This window comes from Lissotriton helveticus, chromosome 7 (assembly GCF_964261635.1).
Source record: "Lissotriton helveticus chromosome 7, aLisHel1.1, whole genome shotgun sequence".
Lineage (NCBI taxonomy): Eukaryota > Metazoa > Chordata > Amphibia > Caudata > Salamandridae > Lissotriton > Lissotriton helveticus.
This window is the reverse complement of record NC_136068.1, coordinates 460,245,741-460,267,605: the sequence shown is the minus strand read 5'-3', so window position 1 is coordinate 460,267,605 and position 21,865 is coordinate 460,245,741. Positions and strand designations below refer to the sequence as shown.

The 21,865-nt window shown below is 44.0% G+C and overlaps 1 protein-coding gene across 3 annotated transcripts in view; it reads left to right on the top strand.

Moving 5' to 3' along the window:
- TMEM219 (transmembrane protein 219) overlaps positions 1 to 21,865 on the top strand; it is a 1,079,108-nt gene that overhangs the window by 124,375 nt on the left and 932,868 nt on the right. For all 3 annotated transcript variants that reach the window (XR_013598586.1, XM_078652410.1, XM_078652409.1), the window contains exon 2: positions 7,296 to 7,550. Coding sequence is in view for 2 of the 3 variants with exons in the window: in XM_078652410.1 (XP_078508536.1) it covers positions 7,392 to 7,550 (159 nt within the window). In the remaining variant the exon portion in view is untranslated. The remainder of the gene's footprint in view (positions 1 to 7,295; positions 7,551 to 21,865) is intronic.

Here is a 21,865-nt window from a genome sequence, read left to right as displayed (position 1 = left end):
GCCTGCTCTTATGGCCCCTGACGTCTTCTGGCGCGGTGCGCGGTGTCACTGAACGCGCCGCCGCAAAGGCTGCCGGGAATGGTAGTCCCGGAGCGGCGGCGCGATGTGTCGGCGTTCGTTTGACTCCTGGCGGTGGCGGCGTGTCAATGGCGGCCCCTTCGTGATTCCTGGCAGTGGTCCCATACCCCCAATTTTTTGGGGGTATGGGACGACAATACAGATTTCTTTCAATAAGGGGATGGGTGATGGTCACGTAGGGAGGTCCACAGTCATCTAAGTTTATCATGTTGGGTTGGGGCGACAGGCGCTCTGCAGAGTTGGGGGGTGGGCAATTTTGGGTCCGTCATGCAGAGATGCGGGTGAGGGGGTCTTTCAATGGTTATTCCTATTCAAGTTTTCACTAACAATCAAGGGGAATGGGCTAGAGGAGGTAGGGGGGTTGTGTAACAGGTTTCATGTGTTCCTTTATGTTACTTTGATTCAAGAATGGCAGTTTACTTGCACCACACTGAATGATATGGCTGGCTGTGTTGACCCAGGTCTGGATCGATGCTGCGTGGGGGCCTGATGCTGGGGGTTGGGGGAGAAACCCTATGGAGATGAATGGCCACTGGGATGCGCACGTCCATCCCTGAGCTCTGATTATTATCCTAGAATGTGAACGGGTTGGGGGCTAAGAGTAAATGTTGAGTGGGACTCCAATACATTAAATGACATTCCCCTGGTGTAATCATATTGCAGGAGACTCACCTTATGGTCAATGCCTGCAAGGCACTAGATCGCTGGGGCTACAGAATGGTGGTTCATGCAGGCTACATCTCCGGGTCCAGGGGCATGGGGATACTCCTCTATAAACAATTCCCCCTTTCTGTTGACAGGTCTTGGTCGGACAAGTTGGGTAGATATGCAGCCCACTCAAGTACGTGGGAGTGTGAGAAAACTAATATTGTATCAGTTTATGTCCTGCAGGCTTTGCATGGCTCCACTCTCCAGAATTGGGCGCACTTAAGCTTCAATTGCCTGATGGGGGAAACTTTAACATGACACTATGTAATAATAGAGTTTGTTACCCCCCAAGGAAGCCAGTTCCCTCGAGCATCTAGCTGGTAGAATTCCTTTCTGTGCTGGGCCTGGTTGACATCTGGGGGGCTCTTAACCCCACCACACAACACTTTACATTTCACTCCAGGGCACATGGATGCCTTTCCCACATTGATTTTATGATATCGTCTGCTTCCTCTCTGCCAAATTACAATGTTGTACGTCACCTGGCAAGAGGACTCTATGATCCTGTATGGTAAAGATACAGTGTAGGCATTCCGCGTACTGAGGGCATAATTGCCATAAATTTCTGGTACCCTAACTTCCGGTTGTAAGGGAGGGGCTTATTAAACACACAACCCAGTCCTTTTTTTTTTTTTTAAACAAATGTTATTCGAGATTGTATATAACACGCTGGTCTCTGTACCCAGAGAACAACCCAGTACTTTAAGGATAAAGAACTCTCAGTTACCTCTTCACTGACACTCTGGGAGGCCTATAAAGAGGTAATAAGAGGCCAGGCTCTCTCTATGATGGTGGAGTACAGGCATGATAGGCAAGCTGCGGTATAGGCGCTTCAACAAGGCATTTTAGAGCTGGAAGCCCAACTAGTCGCGGATGAGAATGATGAAATGCATCACTCTCTAAACCTCAAATAGGAGGAGAGTATAGGGATATGGTGGCGGAAGAGGCCAGGGTCAAATACAGAGCTACATCACACCGGGTGTATGAATTGGGGGACACAGGCTATTGCTGATGCGTTCGCAACCTACTAGACCCTACTATATTCCTCTGGGGGCACGGCCACTGAGTACGGGTCCCACAACTTTTTGGCGGATCGACCGCTCCAGACACTTTCACCTGAAGACTTGAACCTCCTGGACAGTGACCTCACGGTGGATGAAGTAAAACAGGCTAGTCAAGCTCTAAATTCGGGCAAGGCACTGGGACCTAATGGCCTACCTATATAACTATATAAACTCGCGGTGCCCATCACAACACCCTACTCATTGAAAATGTTTGAAGAGAGCCGGCGCCAAGGCACGCTCCCTGAGGAACAGAGGCTTGCCTCTCTGGTAGTGATACACAAGAAGACCACCTGAGCAGTGTGCCTTATATAGATCTATTGATTTGTTGAACGCTGAAGCGAAGATTCTCGCCAGTCTTCTGGCCCTTCGCCTGATTCCATCAATTTAGGAACTGGTCCACCGAGACCAATCGAGGTTCAAGCCCGGTCGCACTATGGCTCTTAACCTGCGGCAGCTCGACAGGGTCTTGGGATGTATACACAAAGTCCGTGAGGATGCGGCTATCCTGTCTCCGCCCCTGTTTTCTGTGCTAAAACATATGGGCATTGGCCCTGGCTTTTTGTCCCAAGTGCGACTGCTGTACGCTGAACCTGTGGTGCAGATGGTGGTAAATGGCAGGGTATCTCAAGTCTTTCCCCTCCAGAGAGGGATCCGGCAGGGTTGCCCCCTGTCTCCCCTTATATTTGCCTTAATTCTTGAATAGTTGGCGGTCAGGGGAGACCTGTTGATTCGTGGCTTACGGTGGACAGAGGACTGGGAGAAAGGAGTATTGTTGTATGCTGACGATATCCTCCTTTATGTAGCGGCTCCGAAATCCTCCATTGACAGGCTACTAAATATCTTTTCTGTCTTTGGTAAATACTCCAGATATAGAATCAACTGGTCTAAAGCAGTGGTGTTTGTCCTCCACAGGCCAGCACCGCGCCTCCCGCCGGTTTGTGGGGCACGGATAGTAACAGTAGGATTTTGCGATATCTGAGCATCTTCATCACCACAGACCCCAATGTATTTGCGGCCAGAAACTTACAAAGCCCTCTGATCTGCCTCTTATCACTGGAGGTCGCACCCTCTATCCCTACTTGGAAGAGTGGCACTGTTCAAAATTATGGCGCTACCACGCTTTCTCTATGTGTTGCAGAACACTCCGTTCCCAGTGCCTGATACCTACTTCAAGTAAAAAGAGGATGAGATTGAATCCAACCAGATTGTCACTCAGCAGGAAATTGAAATTCTTCCCGTTGGCGGACGGCAGTCCACCGCACATCGCCCTGGTGAAGTTGACATGAGATTGGTACTACGGATCGATAGCTTTGCCCTATCTCCAATCTTATTATAGAGCGCCGCAGTTGACAACTGTCAACCAATGTGCTCATCAGCCCTGGGATGAGCCAGCCTATTGTATGGTCCGCCTGGTTCTCCAGCCGGGAGACTACTGGCAAGCAGTCTACACAGCCCAGCGCTCGCTCCACCTGGAGGGCCCGACAGCACTGCCTGTCCATCTCTGGCATACAACGCTATACAATCTAGGATGGAGTAAGAGGATCACCCGAGCCAAACCTTTGTGGTACTCCGAACTTGTGGGGACGATGGCGATGAGACAGAAATTTGACAAACGAGACCCAATTGGGATCTCTACGGTGGGGGATCTTTGTTTCGGGGCAAGGGTAACCCTTTGCCATTTTGCAGAAGACTTTCACCATGCTCTGCAGGCGGTGCTACCCCATGATGGAGAACCTTCCAGAGTCATCACCACTAGAAAATAGATTAGTGGAAGAACAACTCACGAGTAAAGTGACCTCCCTCACATAGCAGAAACATATTAATAACTGCTCTGATACACTTTTGCAATTGCGGGAACGCTGGTAAGCGGATTTAATCGATAAGCAAGAAGAGGACTGGCTGTAGGCCTTGGCTTCGCCCTGAGAGGTGGCCATTAGGACACGTTTCCAACTGGTGCAGCTCAAAATACTCCACATAGTTTATATGCTTGCAACACATTGGTAAAAATGAGTAGGAGGTCGGATGCGATGTGCCACAGAGAGTGTGGGCAAGAAGGTACTTTTTATTATATCATTTGGGAATGCCCAAAGATTCAGTCTTATTGGGAAACTGTGGTGTTGTGTACGAGTGAGGTCTGTGGTGTGACCCTGTCGCTATCGGCTAAGCGGTGCTTTCTTAATGTATGGGAGGCCACCGACCTGCTGTGTGCTGACCATTCCTGGGTAACCGTGGGCATGATGATAGTTATGCGAAATACAGCTTGATTGTGAGGGGTGGAGCCTGCGCCGACTCACAGCGACTGGAAGAGAGACATGGACTGCTGCATGGTGGCAGAGAGACGGTGTATGAAAGTAGAGTGTTTCTCCGGTAGTGGAAAAGAATCTGGGGAAAATGGAATATGTACAGGGGAAGTCCATGTGCTGTCCCGGCGGCTGTGACAATGGTGTTCCCCGCGCACGAAGCCACAGTGTAACCCAAGCCCCAGGCGCAGCGAGAATTTTTCGATCTAAACTGTGGTACTTGTTATTGGTCTCCCAAGCACTGCTGGCCATATGGATAAGAATGTGGTAATGTGTAATGTGATAAACTGCTTTAATCAAATCAACAGAAGTTCTAAAAAAACATAGGCTAAAGTGTGAAGTATAACAATGTGAGAAGGAAGGTTAGTAAAATGGGGAATAAATGTTTGAGATAGAAGGTAGTAGTCAGCGATAAGGGAAAAATGCTTCAACTGTAAATTTCTTTGGAGGACTAGCAAAGTTTTGCAGTGTGTAGTTTAGAAGTGGTTTCTATCTCACTGGAAAAGTAAATTCGAGTTCAACATTTGAAGATGTGTGTTATGTTTTATATGTGTTAGAATTGGTTTGCTAAATACGTTTTCTATTTTTTTATTTGGCTTGGGCGGTTATATGTGCTTTGTAAATATACATCACAGTGTAGGTAGATAATTATGAAGCATCGCAGTGCATACTTGTATTGGTTTTATCTGAGTGGTTTAAAGGTGTCTATTGTTGGGGGTGCCTGACAGTACTTTTGTTTTTACAGGTCTTTAACAACTAAATTGGAGTGTTATACACATGAGGTTGTTAAGGGTCTGTCTAACTGTGGTGTCTCAGCATAACAGTTAGGGCCCACGTTGTGTGGTGATATTGTTGAGAGTTGGTCTGAGATGAGGCCAGTTTATAGGAGATTAGAAATATGTATATGTGTGGGAAGAAATGCAACTAATGTACTGACTGACGGGTATTAGGCGTGTCTTTAATTTAGTTGATATGTGAATCCTAAAAACGAAGTACTCTCTATACCAGAGCTGTGGTTTATGCATATAATGGCCAGATTTTAAAGGAGCTGCCGAGGAGGAAGCATTTCAATTTCCTGCTGAGCGACATTTGGTTGGATTAATAACTCAGGAAGGAAAGAATGCTAAATTGGGTTGACCTGCTCCTCTCATAGATTGTTTTAAAGCTTGTATTTACCTATATCTCAGATCTCTGGTGGTGAGGTGTTGGGTTGTACCCTCCCCCAAATCGGGGCATTTTAATGACAATTTTTCTGGCCAGCAGCCCTGAAGTGTATTCAAATGGACTGATCAGTCGTCTGCTCAACTGGACTGCATAGTTTGTTGTATTAGGGCGCTACCTCCCAAGGTCACCTCTTTCTGGATGTACTTCAGAATTGTTTCTAAACATTGAGAGATCTCCTTTTGGACGGTAACATGGTGTCTGGTGTCTGTTTTGTGCAGTTTAAGGTAAACTAAAAACACTGAAAATCTAGATTGTCAAAAGCTATGGGGATGTTCATGGCCATGCATTGCCTATAATGATAGAAGAAACGCTGAAAGCATCTTTTTTCAGTAGAGATACTCCTGTCCAGGGCCTGCTTCCTGCTACACTGTGATGTTGACCCATCCAGGCCCAGAGCATGTCTTATGTAGAGGAGAGACAGACACACACTCGCACTCTCTATCTCTCTCTCTCTGCATGTGAACCTTCCTAATGTTACAGAAAAATAGAACTTGCGAATTTACAAAGTAGAAAGACCATTAAATAGCAGCCGTACCTTGGGACATGATAGAGTAAACTGTGTAGTGCATACATAGGAAGGAATTAACCGCCTGATTCATCAAGCTAAATTGCACTCGCAAAGGGCAAGATTCTCAGAATCTTGCCTTTTGCGAGTGCAATTTTGGAATTTGGGATTCATCATCCCAAATGCAAAATTCGCTATTTAAGAATTCGCACATTTGCGAAGAATTGAATTTAAGGAATCTCTATTTGAGATTCCTTAAATGCAATTCATGAAGCATTTTAAAATTGCGAAAATGCAATTTTGGGCCGCTATTTACCGAGAGGTCAGACCTCTCGGTAAATAGCAAAAACTTAGAAAAATGCTTTTAAAAGCATTTTTCTAAGTTGCATGTTGCACACACACATGTCCTTTGGACATGTGTGTGCGCAACACCTGTTTCAATTTGCATTTAAGGGGTGCTACAGGTTGTCCTTTGGACACCCCTGGCACCCTTTAAATCGCTATCTTATTTGCATTAGCAAATTGCTAATCGCAAATAAGGAATACTCCCCATTCATTCCTATGGGCCTTTTGGCCCATAGGAATGAATGGGGAGTTATTCCTTATTTGCGATTAGCAGTTTGCTACTCGCAAATAAGGAATGTGTAGGAATCGCTATTTATTTAGCAATTCCTACATGAATACCGTTTTGCGAGTCCTTAATAGCGATTCGCTATGAATCGCTATTAGGGGCTCGCAAAACGGCCCGTTGATGAATAAGGCTGTATATATCGGGGACAGCATGGAGTCCAAGTCGATTCCCCTCAAATACAAGATAAAGATGTAGGATAGAGGACACACTTTTGTGTGGCGTCTAGTCTACACCACTACACAGTCTAAAAATCATGCAAACAAACTGAGGAAAGAATGTACGCTGGTGTACATTGGAACCCTAACCAGTTTTGGCACACAAGCATTTGAGGCCAACAGCAGGAAATATCGATGTGACAAGGAGGTGGACACAGGAGTAAACCAGGGAGGTGGAAATGCTGACGAAATAGTGGTGAGAAGATTAGAACAAGCCAAAATTGCTTCTGGTCACAGGCAGGCCCTAGAGGAGCAAAATTTAAATTTTAACGCTAAATCAATTTACTCAGTCAGCTGTCCCAGAGATTGGAGATAAATTGTGAAAGAGAAGGAACTAGTGATACCAGGGGTGATGGCATGAAAGGAATTACTGACAAACACAGGAACGGCTGAGGAGCTAGACGAGTGGGCTACAAGAATGGAAGTCCAGAACTGGAGGGGATAAAGTGGAAAGTCTTTCGGCTAGCAACTTTCTTATAACACCCTCCGACCTTAGTCATTCTGCAAAGTATTTAACATATACTAATTCTCTACCGTTTTTGTGACTGTTCTATGTTGTTTCATCCGCAGATAATTGAAGATGTCTTTCAACTACAACTTATCTTATGTCTCCCCCGAAGACGGATATAGGATGCTTGTGGTCTCTTGGTGATTGTCCTGCCTGCCATGGTTACCTGCACACTGGGTGAAAACTTCTGGGCCTGCTGTGAGCAGCGCCCTCCGCTTGTTACCTTCATCCTTTGCCTCTTCACATTGGCTGTCACTTTTGGGGCTTTAGGGGCCTATGTTAATTCAAATGAGGTCAACAACCCAGACGTCATACAGGTGAGAGCTGCAGCAATGTTTAACAGATAAGAGAAACAAAGTAAAATATGGGATATAAACGAGTGTAGTTAAAGTGCAGTGGAACTGGAGAGGGGATGCAGTGAGCACTAGACTAGTCTAGGATTGGGTAGTAGGCTCATAGATGCAATGGGGTGAATGACCGTTGCCACGGGCCGTTGATCAGATGATGTGTGTGGCAGTGGGTCATTGTCATTTGGGTTAGATGAACAGGCTTTGGACTAGGTTACTATAAGCAATAGAGCTGGAGCAATTGGTGGAGGTAAAGTAGGCATTTTTTCTAGGAAATTGACCAGTAGATCAGTTTGGAATGTGGGCGATACACTTGGCAGTGCCTGTAGGTAATAGACCATGTAAGTGGGAAGTTAGTGGGCAGGTAACTGGTCGTGAATTGCATGTTGTGTATCAGTGTGCCTATATCTCTGAGCTCTGTGAATACATACAATAAACCTGATAATTCCATGATGCTGCCCTTGTGAATTGACTCCACAAGAAGAGCGAAGAGTTGCTAAGGGAGACGGTGGATGACTGCAGAATCAGGTTTGCAGCGAGTGATAAATCAGATGATGGCAGTGTTAGTGGTACCAGGGTCTGAGAGAGTGATACCCCAGGGAAGAAGGACACTGCAATCCCAACCTCCTTCCATTCTACAGTGTCTGAAGATTGACACTGGATCTCTTCTAATCTATCTGATAAACACTTTTACCTGCCAGTGTCATGACCCATAATAAAGGATGGGGTTTGGGTGTTCTGTCATGTACAATCAGTTGTTTCCCTTGGTTGCTTGAAGTCTCTACGGACTCATGGACTGTACTTTTTGAACTCTGAATAGGGTACTGGTGGCTATGTCCTGGGGTTCTACTAACAAGAGGTGGACTGCCCTAGAATTCCAAAGCACCAGGCCGATCACTGAACATGGCCCTTATAATTGGAGGCTTGGTGGCAGCAATAATAGAAGGCGTTGATGAGGCTCACTCTCTTGAGACCTAGGTTATCCATGCACAGCATGACCAAGCTGCCATCTCTCAGTAAAAAAGCACGCTCAACAACATTATTAAATCTCTAGCCTATTTATAACTCTTCCTTGTAGACCCCTAACCCAATAGATTGTGGGGCATCTTGTGGTCATGGGGGAGGACATGCCACCTATCTATCAATGAGGTATTAGGAAATGGGAATAGGTACACTTCATATCTTGAAATTCAGGAGTCTCTAGGAAGGTAATCCTTTTCCCATACTAAGTTCTCTCTCTATAGACTTCCAAGGTTGCACGTCACCCCTTTTGCTGTTCTTTCACATATTTGTATACAAAGATTTAAGAAGAGCTTCCAACACACAGAAAATAATTCCACACCATTCCATGCTTAATAGCCAAGGACTCTATCCACTCTCAAGAAAGTTGCAGTGACACATGTTCTAATAATGAAGAGGTCACTAGAATATTATAGCCAATATCTATTGGAAAGAGCTGCTAACGTAGTCCTCATCACAACCAGAGATGAATGCATCAAGTTGAAGCTTTCTTTATAGCAGATATCAATTGCCATAGTTGATGCAAATAAGTCTGATGGCAAGCACTGTCTAAAAAGGCCTATAGTGAGCACAGATTCTCCATATTAATGTCCAACCATAACAGTTCTTTACATCTCAGCCAGTTTTATACCAGAGTACACACAGCAGGTCTCTCTGGTTGTGTTTCCCCCCACTTACTAGCCGTTTGATGAAAACTGCTCCACTAAGCGCATTGGACAACCAAATCTACAGAACATGAGCAGTTATAGATAGCAGTTTTAAAAGTAACACTCAAGTGCATCCACACAGTGACAACAGGTTTGTTTCATTTCGTTTTTTTTGTGTCGTCTGCTTTCTTTATCTCTTACTCTCTTAGCGACAAGATGCCTTTGCGGTGTCTGATTTGCACTTTAAAAGTATCTCTATACTTTCTATTCTAATTGGTAATCCCTCTTCAGACGATTTTGTTTTTAATCAGTCGTGGATTCTATAAATTGGGACTTGTTATAAGGTTGGCTCTTGCAGTGTTTGTCATCAGCTTGTCTACATGTATAGCACACTACACAGTGTAGGATGTGTGGTTAAAAGAGTGTTGTCTTTTTTTTATCCTATTTGGAAAGTGTTTCCATTTTGTGCGTGATGACCACTGAAGTGTGGTTATTAGGACGCAGCCATTAACAGTGTGACGAATGAAGAAGTGAGAGAGATAGGCTCGCAGTTAATGGTTTTCTGAAAGCTGGCAGCTTTGAGCAGCTTTGAGCAGCTCTGCGGATCCCTTTCTGGCATTCCTCATGTTCACAGTCCACTTATCTGTTTTCTGTAATGGGTTGTTCATTTAGAGATGTTGTGTTTAAAATGTATGGTCCTGAGTAGACATAGGTTAAAAGGAGATGTGGTGGAGAGATCTGCTGGGATGGACTTTGTTAGTATCAGTCCATTTCATATCATCTTTATTTCGGCAATTTACCATAACATAACAAGTAAAAAAATGTAACCATGAAATGTTGATTTTAAAAACATTAAATTTAAAAACAGTTCAAAATTAAAAACAGATATGTAATCTCTAACGTCTTAGTTCGTAAAGTGCAATACCAATCAGCAGCAAAAACATAAGCCTTGTTTCATTGTAACCCCAATTAAAAGCAGCCCCACTACAGCTAATTATCAAGGGCTGTGCTCCTTGATACCTTCTTGAAAAAATTATATCCTGACCAACTTTCTTTCTTTTCAATACAAATTCCCAAAAATAAGATGTAAATCTAACAATAGGTGCATAGATCCAGTCATAGAAACCGTTTGGGTTGTAAATGAATCTAGGACCCTAGTGTAAATTTTCCTGATTCATGCCCTTATATAGGTATACATTATCCAATCCTTATATAGGCATAGAAATCATTACCATATTTAGACTGAGCCTATACAGCCCAAATACGGCATGGCTACTTCCACTGCGTTCCAAGAATCAACAACGATTTCTTAGAAAAACCCGCCTTCAGCAGCTAGGGACAACCCCTTGCCTGAATACTAATTTTTCTAGGAAATCATGACGTTTTCAAAGAACTGAGTCTTTGATGACGTTATTAAGTCCAATCACACATCAAACTCGGCACCTTCAAAGTATAAATATGCCTAGATTTGCCCAGACAAACACACGGTAGTTTGGAGCAGATCCACTAACTACTTGCCCGACGCCCTGCAGCAGCAAGTGCTGAAGGAAGCCGACCCTCCAGCTGACGCACTGAGAGACTCTGTCTTTTCTCCTGCCGAGAAATCCAGCTCCAGTGTTTCCAGGCTACCCTTGCGGGTTGCTGGGAAATCGAGTCCTGAGAGAGAGATACAAGACCTCCTTCATTCTAAACCAAGGTACGGAGCAGATTAGACCCTTAGAGAATTCTTGATTAGATTCTTGGCAGAAAACACTAAACTTAAACTACTCCTCACTTACTTCTTCCCTTGTGCTAGGCTTAGGTCAGGTACACTGGGGTAGGTGTATTTTAGAAGCACCAGTTGAGTACTTTTAGCCATCATTTTATCACTGTATGTATTTTATACGTTTTAAGGCAATTTATGGCTTAAAAACCGTATCATGCTTTTACAGTACTACTTTATAATACTGTTCGTATTATATACCCTGTACTTTATTACCAGTATTACGATTGTAGCAGTACATTTCTTATGCTTGAGAAAGAAGACTGTTCAATAAATACTTTTTATTGAAAACGCCGATCTCTCTATTTTCTCAGCACCTCTGGTGAAACGAAGCATCCACGATTGACTGAGTAAAATAGCTATCTATTGTTTCCGCGACTCTAGAGATTGATTTCTTATTCTTGGGAAACAAAGTTGTCATGTTTATGCGGTTGTCAGAAACTAATCCCTTCTTGTGAATTTGAGAAAGTTTCTACTGACCTCTGAGCTAGCTGGCACTCACAATTAAGTCTAATAGATTCGGTAGAGACCTAGTCGACATCAGTCCTACGTCTAATCTACAGGATTTGTTATTCCAATGCGCAGAGCCTAGTGGGAATATAGGAACTACACTACATGGCGCCCAACGTTTGGTAAGGCGATAATTGAACGCTAGATACTAGAGTAACTCAGTCGTGCTTTTCACACAGACCCCTTTTTCCCGTAAAAACGCCAATAGACGTCTCGGGTGGGTAAAAGGTTAGTATCCGCCAGAACTGAAAATCCTATGTATTAGTTTTTGGTTTGTTCAACGTTGAAGGATACAGTGTTCCAAAATATTGTGCATCTAATCTTTGTTTCCTTGAAACTTGTTCTTCAAACTTTCAGTCAATAAAATGAAAGAGCGTGACGAAGAATTAGCTAGAGTTTCGGCTCAAGCAGTTCTAGATTACAGAAGTAGGCTACAGAATGACCGGAATGCTATAATCATCCCGGTAAACGTAAGGAAAACTATAACTTTCAAACTCATAAATAATGGGGTATCATCGTGAGGTGGTAAAGTAATCTTTGTTATAGAGGCACATGAATTTTGGCAAACAGAGGTATTCTATTCATGGATTCACTTTCCTCCAGCAGATGGAGGAACACACGAGTTTCACTACTACACGGTAGAGGAACCTCCGGAGGAATATGTTCCTTACGAGGACATTGAGATTCCATTAACTTCCCAAGAGCATCAGCTCTGGTTTAAAGGTGCCCTAAAACATGAAAATCACATTACCAGGCTCGGTCCACTAGGTAGACCAGGAGCTACATGGCCGGTACAAGCCAGCTATACACCACATCCTGACATAGAAAATATGACAGGTCGAGAACTGTTAGCTCAGCTGAAACAGTTAATCAAAATACATAGACAATTCGTTCAATATGTTATGCGGACCTTAACAGTACAACCTACTGTAAGGATTCCACAGCACACCCCTCACATGGGGAACACAAACAAAATTACACCACAGACTATTCAATCAGTCATTGGTAAATTGCCTGCCAAACGGGAACAAATTTCGTTTTGGTTAGCACAAAAAATTACTCAAATTGAGGCAGTATTCCCTGATAGTACACCTCATGAGAAACACAGAATTCTGACAATCTGTTTACCAATGGGGATAGCACCACATGTGGAGGACTGCGACACTTGGGGTACAGTCTTTGCTTCAATCTACACAAAAACACATGGTGTACCGTCCATGGCGGTAATACCAGACGTTCTGAAACAGATTCAAAATGAATACGGTCCAGCACCGGCCTTACATCTAGGTATGAAATTACTGAAAGATTTCAAACAGGTCTTAGCTATATTATTAGCTAACATAAAAGGTGAAGCAGCATCCGTGGCAATTCGCCAAAAGTTAAAAGAAGTTAGGCCGGCTCAACGCTGTTAAAATGTCGATCCTTCCCAAAATCTTATACGTGTTCCAATGCTTCCCCACCCCAATCCCGCTTCACTGCATACGGGGACTGCAACGCAAGCTCACGTCTTTTGTGTGGGGCGGTAAGCGATCCCGTTTTTCACAGAAGATCCTTATGGCACCACGGGACAGGGGGTGCTTCACTTGCCCCAACTTAGTGCACTACTCTGTTTTGTGATAGAGTGGGGGGTGCGAGAGAGTGAAAAAGGATGACTACATATGGACCGGGCGGTAACGGGACGCTCTATCTGGGATCTGCCGTGGCTCCATCGGACAGCCCGCTCTAAGAGCGCGTACATGGCGGTGCCCATGAAGACGGTACTAGACATTTGGGACAACATTGCTGTGTCCAAAGCGCTCACTACGTTCCCGTCCCCACATACTCCCATAGCAGCGAACTCGCAATTTCCGCCGGCTCATCAATCTCGGGCATTTGAGAAATGGACGCAAGGGGACTGCAAGGTGATCTGCGATCTCTTTGAAGGGGGCACACTCAAATCGTTCGACCAATGCCGGGAGGAATTCCAACTACCGCCAACGGCAAGGCTGCAGTATGCTCAGCTGCGCCACTGGGTTTCTAATGGGGAAATGAGCCAAGCAGCCACGCGAGCCTTCACCCCTTTTGAAAAGATGGCGCGCTCCCTTGGGGGACTAAAGAGGCTGATTACCCAGATCAATCACATTTTGCAGCATCCGCCGCTTGTACTCACCCACCCATACCAGCGCCAATGGCAACTAGCGGTTGACGCGGACATTGAACCTTCGCAATGGGACAGAGTATGGAGAGATATCCCCAAGATATACCGGAGTATCCCGCAGAGGGAAAATGCCTACAAACTTCTAACTCAGTGGTACTACACTCCTCTGCGGTTGCAGAAGATGTTCCCCACTGTTTCCACACTGTGCTGGAGATGTCGGACTGCAACAGGGGATTTCGTACACATATGGTGGGCATGTCTGCTTTTAACTGCTTTTTGGAAGGAGGTCCTCAGTCACATTACAGGGGTGTTGGGGTTCCCTTTGCCTGAAGCCATAAGCACAATCCTACTTGGCATTAGACCTGCCGATCTCAAGGCACTCACCCGCGGCGACTGGATTTTGACGCTCCAAATGCTGGGAGCGGCCAAGCAGCTTATAGCCCTGTACTGGAATAGGACCGAAGCACCTCCCTTAGCCTCCTGGTTTGTGCGGCTCTGGCATGATCTGGAAGCCCTTAGTACGTTACCTCTGCTCAATAGAACATGCGCGACACATGCCCACTAGACTCCGGACTCTGCACCTTTTTGATGACGCTGTCACTCCCGCGGACCCCAAAAGATTGCTCCCTTAGACGCCCTGCAAGACGCGAGAGCTGCCGAGGTTGTCTCTAGCTAGCTGACACCCCCCCCCCATTGAGTAGCACGCATACCCTGGTAACACAACGCTCTCCCTGTCTCTCGCTTCCTATACTCTTACCACACTTTTCTCCTTCCTTTCTCTATCTCTAGACCTCACATGTGCTTGTTGGCCCCCATTGGGTCATTCAGAAGTATTGGGCTAGTTGCCAGTTTACCTATTCCCAATGGCCCGGTGCTTGGGCTCCATATGAATTGTGTAGTTATGATAGCTGATGTTAGGCCACGCGGCCGGCCCCACTGGGGTTAGGCAAGGCGCTGTGTTAACTTGTTTTTATAGGCAAGACTTATGATCTAATTGCTATTTCCTACGCGACCGGCCTTGATACGAGGTTGTAGGCTTAACGCTGTGTCTATGTGCCCCTGTCAGGGGAATTACTTCATAAAATAAAATAGATTTGGAACGAAAAGTTAAAAGAAACAGATATAACAGACCAACCATATGAGCTTGCAAGAATTATTGAAAAATCATATGAAGAGATAGTTTGGGTGGGAAACCAGTAAAACCCGAATTAACAGAAAATCCTGAAAAGGTGTTTATTAAACATAATCTCACTACTCCTAAGAAGAAGTGGGAAAATACTAAACAGACACTTCCTAAAGAGAAACATTCTCATTCCAGAGGAAGATCTCCCCAACGGGAGCCCTCTGAAAAAAGGTATATCCTTAGAAATAGGGATACTTTAAGAAAACCTGATAGATATCAAGATACTGATACTCGTTCCTCTCATACCTTTCAGACTTCCTCGCAGAAATCCGAGGGGAGAGGACGATCAGAACAGAAAGAGGAACACATGAAGTCCAAAGAAGAACAGCATGTTCCAAAAAATAAGAAAACTCAATTCACCAAAAAGAAGATAGCAAGCATAAAGATCAGACATGCCGAGGATCTTGAGAACACAACTCAAGAACGGGGAGTGGGCCCAGACAATGCTAGACAGCGCAGCAGAAGTCACCATAGTTCGCATGATCCTGATGGATCATCTGGAGACAGTGGACTTGAATGAATGCATTCAGGTTGAAACTGCCGACACCAGGGTTAGTGTACCCCACAAGTTATATGAAGTAACATTCCGGATGGAGGGGGACATAACTAGAAAAATAAGAGCACTCTTTTGGGAGAAGCTCTCTAAGGGCTATGACATTCTTCTAGCTGAACAAGACTGGCCACCTGAATTTGTTAGGGAGTGCCCTCATGGCGAGGAAGTAATTATGCCAGCCTTCTCAAATCACATTCCTATTCATAAAAAATACACCTATGCCAGAAAATGGGCTGTGGCCCAAGCTCCAGCATTATATAAAAATCATGCAGGATGGGATGAGGACTCTCCTCACCATAAAATCCAGTTAAAAATCAACCTACTGCACAGAGGCAGTATCCAGTCAAGCAAGAAGCTAAAAAACAAGTCAGGGAGATTTTGAATCAACTTGAATACCAAGGGGTGATTGAAACATGCACCTCGTCAATGAACAATCCTTTGTTTCCTGTCTCCAAACCAGACATTTCATATCGTCTAGTTTTGGATTACAGACATTTAAACTCCTGTTGCAAAACATTTGCAGTACAAAATGCACACAGTGCAGCACTGATGAATAACATCGTGCGGAAAAAATATAAAACCCCATTAGACATTTCAAATGGGTTTTTCTGACAAAACATTGCACCTGAAAGCAGGCATCTGACCGCTTTCTCAATTATGTGGACACAGCGACAATTTTGCCGTCTCCCCAGGGATTCAAGAATAGTCCAGGGTTATTTTCAGCCAGAGTAACAGAGTTACTACAAACGTACGATGATGAGGCATTATCATATGTCGATGACATCTATCTTACAGATGACGATTTGGACAGGCACTTGAAAAGAGTTGCCACCATAATACTTGGGTTCGCCTCTGAGGGCTACAAATTCAATTTTAAGAAATCACGAATTGCCCACCTCAATGTCCTATTTCTAGGCTACGAGTTATCAAGTGAGGGCAAAATCCTGGCAGCAAACTTTCTAGAGAAATGTGTGCTGCTCCAACCTCCAAAAACGCTGAAGGACTTACAGTCAATTCTAGGTTTCCTGAATTTTGGAAGAACTTATGTTCTGAATTACGCAGAAAGGGTTAAACCTCTCTACGAATTAATCAAACCTGATTTCAAACCAAGTAATTGGACTCAAACACACGCAGAAATTTTGCGTTCAGTGCAAACATACATGTTAGCAAAAACAAAGTTAGAGACACGCGATAATGTGCGCAACCTTGTGATCCGAATCATCCCAGGGAGATGCGGATTCACATACCTGACTTTTAATGAAGGTGAAAAAGTATCAATAGTATACAAATAACACTTGTACATACAAGCGAAAGTGAAATTCACTTCTACAGAGAAAATTCTGACAGCGGTTCAAACTGCAGTAGCAAAGGAGAGAGATCTAGCGCAGGGTAAACGCATAATGATCGTTACACCTGTACCTGCCTTAGAGGCAGTGACAAAAGCAAGCATTCCTAATGCAAAAGCTTTACATCCGAGATGGATACAATGGGTTAACTCTCTTGCTGCAACAGACGTTGAATACGTGTTTGACCCCTACTTAAAAACACAAGAATTCCTACAATATGAGCACGAATGTTCTCTGCCGACCGAGATTCTGCCTCTAGAACATTACGGATGTATAATATAAACAGACGGATCAGCACAGCCCAGCCCGCAATTGGGGGTAAACAAGCAAATAGTGCTGCGTGCGCGATTGTTAAAGGTCGCTGGTGCAAAGGTAAATTCAGACCTATGGTCACTAAAACTCAATCACTCGGAGACTGTACAGCTCAGCGAGCTGAACTACAGGCTTTCAAGATGGCGCTTGAAAATACCGATCGCGAATTCCCCACACTAATAGTGTGCGATTCGTATTTCTGCGTTGAATCTTACAACGAACACTTGAACACTTGGGTGGAAGAGGTGTGGCGCCGTGGCCAGGGCGACTGACGCTGGAATCTGGGGACCACGGTTCGATTCCCGGCTCCGGCGGCAGGGTAGCCCAGCACCATGTGACTCTGGGCAATAGCTCGCTTAATCTTCCCGACGGCCCCCCAGCGCCTAGAGACCCTTACGGGTGATGGTGCGCTTTACAAATGTGGACTTTACTTTGCAGAACTGGGTTCGAAATGGTTTAAAAAAATCAAAAGGTAGCACAATCAAGCATAAAACGCTTTGGGAACAAGTAGTTCTTTTGCAAAAAGAACTACAAAAGACTCACGTGATTCACACAATGAGTCATCAGCGAGATGGCGTTCACGTTGCAGGGAATTCATTGGCTGATGAAGCCGCAAATGCAGCTGTGCAAACGGCTTCCGTAGCTACAATCAAAAGCTCAAAAAAAGTAATAGATGGTGAAACGCTATTAGCAGTGAAAGCCTCAATGAAAGGCAGTCATGCAGCGTTACCTCTAAACTATCCATTCACGTATACATACATAATTGATGCAAACTCCGTTCCTTTTGCTCGAATCCCTGGAGTGGGGGACAGAGTAATTCCAAACAGGAAGCAGAGAGGTTACTTGGTTCAAGAAGCACATATAGGAATGGGTCTGAGACATCAAGGGATCTTAAAATCTCTACTAGAATTAGAAAAGATGTACTGGTGGCCGGGAATGAACGTTGATGTGTACAAATTCGCAATTTGTTGCCCTAACTACAACAGAGATCGCAGCAGCGAAAGTCACCAGATACCTGACTTCAGTGTAGCAAGCCCAGTTCACATACCATTGCTAGACAGCATTAGACTATCTACCCGCAAAAATCATAATGGACGAATGCGGTCCCACAACTAGTAGGACAAGATTTATTTGGATGTGGCCCCAGCGCTCGGCTGACGCCAGAACTGTTATAAAGAATTTGCGAGTCTTTATCGGCACATACGCAATCGGCACGCTACACTCTGACCAGGGTCCTGCGTTTAGCTCTCGAGCTTACAAGGAGGCCATGGCTAGCTTGGGCTTTGCATTGCGGTATTCTAGTCCCTTCCATCCTGAGGGTAATGCGGTAGTGGAAAGAAAAAACCGTGACATAAAGCAATCCATAACAGCTAAGGTATTAGGTTCGGGTGATGGGTGGGTCAAACATCTAATAAGTGTCCAACGTAGTCTTAATAATCTGCCAAGAAATTCTCTGGGTGGAATCACTCCATATGAATTACTGTTTGGTACTAGAATGATAATCGAAGACCTCGATTGTCAAACTTCAGTGGTGGAACAAAAACCCTTTGATGTCAAAGATCGTTTGGCTGTTTTACAGGACTTAAACGAAACAAGAAGAAGTCTAAGTAACGCAACACAAAAGCCAACATCCACTGAAGAAAAACCACCTGTCCCAGCAAGATCTGTCTGGATTCCAAAGATTGGGGATCTAGTCAGAGAGAAGATCGGGGTGATGAAGGAATTTGGGCCTTCTTACAGAAAAGCAGTACCTATCTTGGCAATCCAAGGAACAAGATCTGTAGTACTGCCGCCCCTTGCTGGTAAAAGGGAGAACAGAGTTGTATCCATCGACCTGGTCAAACCACAACATGTGGCCAATAATAAGTAGTAGGCCCAGTGGACTCCCAAGATGTAGCAGAAGACCAAATCTCGCTACTATCCAAGAGGTCCAAACTGAAAGAATTATCACCTTTGATAAACCTGCAGTAAGAAATGAAGGACTATGCAAGAAAGCCATGGAACTCGTGCCTCTTGAGACCCAAATAACAGTTCGTCAAGAAACACCTGTCTACAATGATGTAGCCTCTGACTATACAAATATGACAAAGGAAGAAGCAACTCCAAAGATTAATAACAATCCTGATGCAATTCCAACAATTGACAGAACTGCCTCTGGCTATTTTATAAACGTTGATACATTTTCTGAGGATTCCAGTGAACCCGAAGATTCGACAGCAAATAAAACTTTCAAAGAAAAAAAAAAAGAACTCTTTCATCAACTTGAGAAAATATATCTGGTTTCACCATGGATTGAATTTTGGATTGTGTTAGGTGTACTTTTCCTCCTGCTCTGGCTCATTCTAGTTTTGAGTTTGGGAAAAATGATAGATGGAAAATATAATACAATGGACACAGCAAGTCAAAAAATCAACTTGGTCCTGAACCTCATAAATCTTCCCATCGTGAAAGAAGAGATCTGTCATCAGTGAACATCACAGCCGTTCCTATACCTGGTGGTATAGCATGGGACAGAACTGAGTATGACATCTATGGCCCGGTAGAGCTGCTGAAGATTCCGCACCAGTTCAAGATCTCTTTAAGTAACTTTGTATCACCAAGCACATTTTCTGATGATTGGGACTTTGAGACTATTAATAATATGATGTCAGATTTAGAGATGTCAGCTAAATTTACTGAACATGAATACTTACCAGGTTCATCAGATTACGAACAAATGTATTGTTTTAATCATTATGGTCACCATTATTTGCATAAATCTAAAAAACCCTAGGAATGTTTTTACATATAATCAATGGGAACATTGTCCAACGCTGCCAAAGGGCAGCTCAAAAACGTTCTATGAAAAGTTTCCATACTTCACAGGGTTTAATGTTACAAATCCAGAAACGTTTTATTTCAAAAGTGTAAATAAGACAGGTATGAAAACAATGTTGACCAATACTAAACAAATTTATTCTGCAAACGTTTATGTTCAGCAGTCTACATTAGGTTTTGACTTCTAGAAAGACAACATTGAGACAAAAACTGTCTGGGGCACGAAAGATTGGCAGGTGCAAGGTTTAGAAGCCCTGTTCAGAGCCTGCATTATACCAGAACAAATAATGTGTTTAAATGACACTGTTCAGCAAACTTCTTGTCTTGGCCTGGCTAAGATAAGAGATTTAAATAAACCGTCTATACCTAAACCCACATCTGAGAGTAATGATACTACAGAAAAGGAGGTAGACGTACCACATATCTTAAAACAAAACAGAACTAATCCTGATTGGAGAAAATGGTTAATCTGGCCCACAGCCACTAATAACTGTCCCGATAGATTCCTGGAAAAAACACAGGGGTTCAAAATGAACAGGCTAGATCCAAGATATTCCCAGAGACAACATCCAGGGATAGTAACAACATACTGTGTAGGAAAACTATGCCTTGAGTGGCTAATGACATCCACACTTCCGGAAATCAAGCAACACTTATCTTTACTTAAAGAAGGCAATGATTTGCGAGATTTCTTAATGGGGCCTCGCAAACCACGTCAAAAACGTTTCATATACGCCGGTATATATGCTGCGTACAACGAAGCTTGGAAAAGAACGCAAATGGAAACTGCAGGACGAATACGAGAAATTGATCATATTAATTTGGAGAAATCTCTCTCTGTAGTGGACAATGGGTTAACGACTCTGTCCTCCAGAATATATTCTTTGGACAGCATTGTATCATCTGCAATTGACATAATAGAGCAGGACTTACTAATGTTACAAAATGGCTAGTTTCAATTACGTTCTATAATGCAGCTAGGCTGGACGTTACAAAATCTTTGTTCAGGCTACGTGCCATGGCGTCTAATCAACACAACGTCATTGTTTTCTGTATTTAACCTTACAGATAAACAAATATCTTTGGCACAAAAAGGAGCAGACTATACGGTGCTGAGCATTGAAAGACTGGAAAGATTACCATTAAAAGTTTCTGGGAAGCCTGTCATTGAATGGATAATACATGGCACCATCACGATACCAGTGACGATTTTCCAATTTCAGAATTGTCTACAGCATATACCAGCGGGCCTGTATGAAAGGCTGGGTAAAGAATACATTAAGTCGACCTGGACTTTACCTTACACACACAAATGTTGGAATAAGGGAAAGGAGGTATTCCTTAGTGGTAAAAATTGTAAGAACTCACTAAGCGGTACACTTTTGTGCCAAGGTATTCATTTACACGGAGCCTGCGACGGTTCTGCAAATAACCTCTCTTGCCACCTGCACGGTACTCCCTCTACAGTGATAGAACCAATTTTCAGGCAGCTATCCAATGGCAGCTACGTTATGCTCGATGACCACAGCTGTTGTGGAATGTTGCCAGCAAATACTTATCTCGTTAGTGTGTCATCCAGTGTCACATGTTGTATGCAAGTATTGTATCCAAAGAGCAAGACAAACAAACAAGTGGCCTTCACTGAATATCTCTTCTATACGAATTGATACTTTAAGCAGAATGAAAGTCATTCTTTTGCAAAAAAATATGCCATTGATCTCGTCTAGAGTAACGTATGATCTGCAAGTTGCAAGGACTTCTGCAGAGATACATGCATTATTATCAACAAACTGCCCAGTACATTTCGCAGAAATGTTAAGTCAAATCTTAAACATGTCTGATACCACCGGCATCGCACATGTATTTAAGATGATTTTTTCGGGACTGTTAAGTCTAACCCTGGGCGTAGTGTGCGGAGTGGGGCTCCGCGGAGCTACGCGAAGTGGGCGCAAAACTACGCCCACCCGCGCACTCCGCGTAGCCCCACTCCGCGCCGCC